General features: G+C 48.4%; 1 protein-coding gene across 1 annotated transcript in view; it reads right to left on the bottom strand.

Annotated features, from left to right (window-relative positions):
• Positions 1 to 438: 438 nt before the first annotated feature.
• Positions 439 to 7,301, bottom strand: part of LOC119388406 (arylsulfatase B-like) — a 78,901-nt gene continuing 72,038 nt past the window's right edge. Inside the window, 1 exon segment of the mRNA XM_049414372.1 lies at positions 439 to 681. Coding sequence (XP_049270329.1) covers positions 439 to 681 — 243 coding nt within the window.

Here is a 7,301-nt window from a genome sequence, read left to right as displayed (position 1 = left end):
GGAGCTTTGCTCAGACTTGAAATTAAGCGCCGTGTTACATCTTTGTAATGGATTGCTTCGGAATGCAGTCAAAAACTTTTTCCTCCACTGGCTCCAAGAGTCGTCACTGTCTTCCAGAATGCATATTTCATACCACTTTCGCGCAACACCTCTCAAGTAAACGCGCATGTTGGTGATTTTAGCCTCATCAGAGAGCCACTTTTTTCCAGCGGCATATTCGTAGAAATCAAGCCAACTATCTGGACTTGAAGACACACCGTCGAAGGCATCAGGTTCTACGAATTTAGGCGTCGGTTTCTCAGCATTCAGAGAGCTTATAAGAGATGTCATTATTTGGTTTTGTTGGACAATCTGTTCCTGTTGCAGCTGAAGAGTTTTCAAAACGAGGCTCACCTCTTCCGTCGAAGACCGTGATCCTGAGTCTTTTCGACGCGCTGGTTAAAGGACTAGGCCGTTGAAGGTCGCCACACGCAAGTTCACTTTCACGGCACCTTTGCGTCGTAGTTCAGTAGTGTCCACGGCTGCCTTTTCCACAACCAGGTTCACGAGTTCTGCCGAGCTGAGCTCACGAGGTAGGTCTACCGCTGCTTCGTCTTGAACTAGGTACTTCGAAAAGATAATCTTCTCCTCGGAGGTCTCGTCAATGAAGAACGTCACCCACATGATGGCTTCGATGGCCGGCTGCGCCAAAATAATGTAATGTTCCTACTTAAAAGAACGGAACAGCATTAAAGCTACAGTATGGAACTGGCGTCCATCTTAATCTGCTTTATTTCTAACCTCATCCTCCTTTTCTTTCCTGCCCCGGCTCTCGTGCTTCTTCATCTTCTGTCCAAAGGGTCATACCGCTTCAAATCATAGGTGACTTATCGTGCCATGAAGACCTGTGGGTTTGCGTCTATTTTGGTTTGTTTTCTTGATTAATCTTTTTGAAGCTTAGGTTAAATAATAACGACTCTTAGTAATGTTTCTGACGCTGAAGATGTTTAGTACGGTTCGGCTGGCGCTTCTCTGCACAGTTATCTAGTGAGAAGCTTTTCGACCCTGCGATGATGCTCGCTCCGACTTTTGAGTTGAACTGTTGAGTGTACTAAATATATAACATTGATTTCTTTATTTGCTTCGGGAGCGAAGTACCGGTGAGTGCGCAAGATCACTACAGTCAGAAATCGAATCTCCCATGCTCGCGCTTTCAACAATATGGGTAGAGTGACCTAGAATAGGGGGAGTGTCGAAAGCGCCGCGCGAATACATGGGAGGAGCGAGGGCCTTTTGCGGTGAACTGCCGCGCCGCGGCGCTGCTGTGCCGGACCCGTGGGCTTTCTCCGCGGCGGAAGCCGCGTCAAAGGGGCGAGCGTCTGCTACGTGCGTGATATTTTAACCGCTATTAGCTAAAATTGCGGAACTTTGGGCAATATTTGATACTGTGTCACTGCAACATAATACTGCAGCGACGCATCACACAGACAACGCGTTTGTTAGTCTGTATGTTGTGAAACGGGGATTTTGTATATATCCTTTCAGCTGGTTTGCCACCGCATTGGTCCACACTTCCGCGGCTGTTTGAGGAACGCATCCTGCACGCACTTCATTGTGAGGAAAGGCGCTTAACTTACTTTCGTGTGGAATGACGAACGTAAACTTGCTGCAGGAGAGAATAAACTGGAGATCACCAGGAGAACGTAGCAGATATGCACGTAGTAACTATAGCTCATGCATGCTAACGCGTTTGCACCCTTCATATCCTATCTTTTATTTCGTGCGTTCAATTTGTTTTACAAGGCTGCCTCCGGCGCTCTCCTGTTTCAAGCCATTTCATGCGAAGCCGAATGTGTCAGTTGGCGTGGCCGCTGTACCAAAAGTAAAAAATTACTCGCGTAACTCGCGTCTCGTTCACTTGGTATACACGAAAATTGGCACGGAGGGGCACGAGTGTATGTGTGCCCAACACGACCGCTAAGTCATGGCATCACTAACTTGACATGCTTGCCATTTGTGTAACGACTAACAATAATAATATGGTGTGTGGCGCGCAAACCCGCTTTCTGTAGCCAGAAATAATTCTGACGATTTGCTTCCGTCAGGTTATAAAAACAACGTGGTGGTCACCAATATCGATGTCAACATGTTAGACTTACCCATACATTTTGAATAACTGACCGCATAGGTAAAATGTGTGCGAGAAAATTACATGAAAAAAAAAAACATGGTCCCTTATGAATTCGCCTGAGATGACTCGAAAACGAAAGCCATCTTTTTCGTCAGTCGATGCATTGATCCTCCCTCGCCTCTCTCCGAAAGCTTTCTGCACATAACGTGGTTTCGGACTACTGACAGAATCGAAGGTATTGCAAGCTTTCTGCACCTCACCTGCTTTTACATTGCCTCCGTGATGGGCCCCCGGTCCCGGAGGCAATGCAAAGCGACCATGTCATGCGATGGCGTCATCATATGACGTCACATTAAATGACGTCGTAGTGACGTCACAAGTTCTGTCAACGTCATCGCGTGATGATTTTGTGCATCACTCGTGTTGGCTACGCGGGACGCCGACGGTCAATTTTCGTGTTTGATGAGGCATCTAAGGCTTTAGTCTTAAAAAAAAAAGACAAACCAAAGAAAATGAAACGATAACAGTGCAAGATCGTGTATGCCTCACTTCATGTTACGAGCGATCGCCCGAAAACAAACGTGATTCTCAGGTCAGAGCAGCTGATTGCACGCGTCTGCGGGACAAAAGAGGATTGCTTTACCCGTCTTGTCATCTCTTTATATTTATTCAAGAGATGAGCAGACTCGCTATTTAAGTACTCCGGAGCTTCAGCACAAAATTGTGGGGGACGCTATATTGAGGTCATCAGGAAAAAGCGGGAAATCGTGGTCGGGTGCCCTGTTGGCGCGCATTCAACTGCCGCGGAAACAATTGTATATCATGTAACTACTCGTCCACATCTTTTTGTAAAGTCTCTGAACCGGGCGAACGCTAACCTCCGAGAACCGTGAAAACATCTGAAGTTGAGAATGAGTTGTTTGAAACTGTTTTCATTTCGTATGGTGAAGGCTTGAAGCAATGCATGCATCTCGCACGAACGTTCCATAACGTTGATCCAATGCATATATATATATTATCGCATGTTGCATTTTTTCAGGCTTGGTACATAAGGGATCTCTGCATTTGAACAATTTTCTGAAGTGATTGAGATATTACACTTCTATTTGTCAATTTCTTACCGTATTTTCGGTTCAGGCAGCTTGTACAGCAAGAATGGGGGCATTTGTAACTTTGTTTTATGGTATCTGGATATTTGTAAAGCATTTTCTATATTACGCCTTTTATGCAAAAACTTGTGGAATAAGGTTAGTTTACCTGGCATTGCTTTTCTTTCAAATGTTTGCCCACGGTGAGCCTTGTTGTACGCTACCTCAGAAGCAAAAATAAGCCAACAGCATTGCGGTCGTATGGCCGTCTCTACTCTTTTTTTTTGTTTCCCTTGCGTCTTCCCGGTGTGCTCTGTCCATAAAAAGAGCTAGTAGAGGCTAATGAATTGTCGAATAAAGCGGTGAGCGTATGGCTAGCAAACCAGTGGCGACTACGAGTAAAAAGCTCATACTGTGAAGCGGCCACTGCGCGCAAGTATTTCAGCTGACTGCGCGTGCAATTTACTTTTTTTATTACTCTTAATTCGTGCATGCGTGATTACTCGTGCGAATAAGTTTTTTTGTTCTTTGCTTGTGCGTGTCCGTTTTGCGTGTTTTTACACACGCACCAATGTTCTCGAACTTTGTGACCGGAACTAGACCACACTGATGCCGCTTAACACATGATTTTTTTCATTCTGTTGTTGCCCCAGCACTAACACAACGCTTAAAGAAGGATAAGCTCCATTCCGCACCGCATTATAAAAGTTAAGTAGACTTAAAGTGCTGTGTGTGAAACCGCGGCGCAAAAAACTACAGCGCGTAGCAGGCGCCCCTGGCTTTCCGCGCGCTTCCCGAGCGTGAAAACGCCCCGGGTCCGGCGCAGCAGCGGCGCTACGCGGGAGTTCACGGCAAAAGGCCCAGGCGGGAGCCGGTGCTTTGGACACTCCCCCTATTCTAGGTCACTCTAGTATGGGGTTGTTCATACAAGTGGAATTTGCGCTGGTGAATGTCGCGGTCATTAAAACATTTCTTTTAGGGTGAACGCCTGAGATGCCTCATGAAACGCGAGAATTCACTGGAGTCCCGAAGCTTCGGCGCCAACACGAGTGAGGCAGAAAATCTTGTGATGACGTCACCAGTACGTCGTAGATAGCTCAAATTTGCGACTTGTCAACGACGTCATGCTGACGTCGGATTATGTTACGTCATCTCATATTGCCATCACATGACATCGGTGCTTTGTATAGCCTCTGTGTCCGGCCAACCAATCACGCAGGCAATGCAAGACCGCGGGATGTGCAGCCTCCGATCTTGGAGGCAGTAAAAATCATGTGATGACGTCACCAGGACATTACAGAAGCTCAAATTTGTGACGTGTCAATGACGTCATGCTGACGTCAACTTACGTTACGTCATCTGATATTGTTATCACATGATATCGGCGCTTTGCACAGCCTCCGTGATCGGCCGCTAATCACGGAGGCAGCGCAAATTGGCGAAGTCATGTGATGACGCCCTCGCGTAAAGTCACGTTATTCGACGTCATCATGACGTCACAAGCTTTGTTCGTATACGATGACGTCATTACGTGATGCTTTTTCATATCCCTCGGGTTGACGTCGCCGACGCGGGATGCCGACGCCGGCGGTCAATTTTCGCGTTTGCTGAGGCATCTAAGGTTTTCGCTAGAGCAGGTGCAGGATCCCTAATAGGTGAGTGTTAAATGAAAACAATACTTCGTTCTGCTAGTCTGTGATAGAGGACATCCTGTTGGTTTACTTTAGAAAATCATTTTTATTGCGATAGCAATTATATGGACAGTCTCGACGGGTTTTTGCCGTCGCCGTTGCCGTCACCGTGTCCGTCATGTCCTTCCGGGGAGGGGGGGGGGGGATGTCGCGCGAGGAGCAACTTTGAACTTTGAATCTAAGGGCGCGGGCGCGAACGCTGGCGCGCGCGCTATCTCGAAAGCCATCACGGCGGGCGGCTCGTGTACTCTTCTACGTGCTGCGCTCTCAGCGCGAAGTGACTATGCGGATAGCATCGCTCCCTGGAGCGGCGTATTCTCTGGGCGTATTCCCTGCCATGGAGCGGCGTACTCCCTGAAGAAGACGTATTCTCTTACACCAGCGTCTTGTAGTTACGCGAGATCGGATACAAAACAGTTAGCTACCAGCCTCACTTCAATTTGTTGCTATCGCTTTCATTGCTTCGCCTTTGCGGTGAAACTGACTTTTTCTGCTCAACTTCTTCACGCTATACTTCCTAATCACGACATTTCATCGAGCACATCAGGGGCTCTTGCTATAGTAGAAGAGCTCCCTGCACGAGCACAGACATAGTGCACTATACGTGCATGACCTAAAAAGCGCAGGGCACATTCGCTTAGTAGAGGCGCGGGTTATTAACATGCGCGAATTAAGCTTGAAACTGGTAGGATGTACACAAGCGGCAACACAGCGGTAAATGACACCATAGGCTCACAGCCACAGAAACGCAGACCACATAACGTACAACACATGCCAGGTAACCGCCGCAGCTGACGCGCGGCGGCACTAACCCGCGATATCGAAATAAATGTTCCCTTCAAAACATCTCGGTAACATCCCAAGCCCATGCGCAGAGCGCGCGATAAATTACGTAAACGCAACACATCAGGCCTGACACATATAGCGTGATCGTTGCAAATTTTCAATCTGCCCAAGCGTTAGAAACGCGAACCATAAAACTACTTTTTTTCAGCGTGACAAAGCCATTTTTAATGTATGTGCGCCCGAAAGGGCCCCATTGCACAACGAATAAGAAGTTTGCGTTAACGTTACGCTGTTTACAATACCAGAAATATTCAAGCGAAATACTCAAGCGCGTATCTCGAATGACACGGAGCACTCGGTCGGGGTCCATTTGCTGCATCTGATGTTTCTAATCCAAAGGCGTCATCGCTTCTTTTCCTTGGGAAGCCTAAAAAGGCGGAAACCCTGCGCGCTGCTATTTGAGCAGCGAACCACGCAACAACACCCCATCGCACGCAACAAATTCACGCATGAATGCGAGGAGCAGTCGCAATGAATACGCGCGCGAGACCATACGCGGCTTCGCACAAGAGCTTCGCGACCTACGGGCGCTCCTCAGCAATCGTGTAAATGCTGCGCGCCGTGCCTCGCAGTAGGGGCTCCGCCAGACTCCGCGCCGCGCTGCCGCCACTGCCGCGAGCCGCCGCCGGCGAGGAGAGAGGGTCTACGTCACGAGAAGAGGGCGGCGCTGGGGCGGGGAGCGGACAGCGGCGAGATGAAAGAATCGCCCAATTCTCCCGAAGGGTATAATATGGCTCTGGATGGGTTTAGAGTCACTGGAAAATTTCAGAGTACCGCAAAGGTAGGCTGCACGCGGGCAACATTGACCGGCGGCGGCCATTTCCCTTCCGGACCGTCCGGCGCGTTGGTAGCGTGTGTTGAGAAGTGACCGATCTTTTCGCCTCGATGCCGTGTTACGCTCGGCGTAACTGCGATATGTGTGTGTGTGTGTGTGTGTTTCTTCAATAGGATATCAGAAGCGATTTCGAGTCATCGACAGTCATGAATCGACTGCGCGGTAAGCGGTGTAGCTATTGAAACGTGCGGCGAATGTTGCCATGTGCTCGCGAACTCTCTTCGTGGCTTCATCGGTCTCTTTTCGTTTCACGGCCGGGTGTGTTCGCTAGGTCCGGAGCTGTAGACATAGTTGCATTAGCGTAATGACCGTGCGAGATGCCATTTACTGCGACAATTGGTGAATGTTGACTGTATGCGCTAGCCTTGCAGTCGGTGTTCAGGTTCACTTCATAGCGCATTCGAGAACATTATCGAACATCGAGAACATTCAGCATTGCGTCCTTCGACTGATCGCTGACGCATACCTTACTTGCGCACCATGCTTGCTGTTCAGCTGGGTGTTATCTGTAATAGAAGTGGTGTGTGTACTGTAAGTGGAAGTTGTGCGTGAAGTATTTGTCTCGGTTCGGAACGCCAGCAGCCGAACGCATGGGCGATTCGGCGGGCGATAGGTAAGGTGCACCTTATTTTGCGAATACGTTGTCATTTCCTAACAGATACGTAGAAAATAGGCCATCAAAAATGATTGACGTCACTACTCAGTTGTTTCATTTCCTCTTTTTTGTGTCC

This window comes from Rhipicephalus sanguineus, chromosome 3 (genome assembly GCF_013339695.2).
Source record: "Rhipicephalus sanguineus isolate Rsan-2018 chromosome 3, BIME_Rsan_1.4, whole genome shotgun sequence".
NCBI classification, from domain to species: Eukaryota; Metazoa; Arthropoda; class Arachnida; order Ixodida; family Ixodidae; genus Rhipicephalus; species Rhipicephalus sanguineus.
The sequence above is the reverse complement of the archived record's forward strand: the minus strand, read 5'-3'. Positions and strand labels throughout refer to the sequence as shown.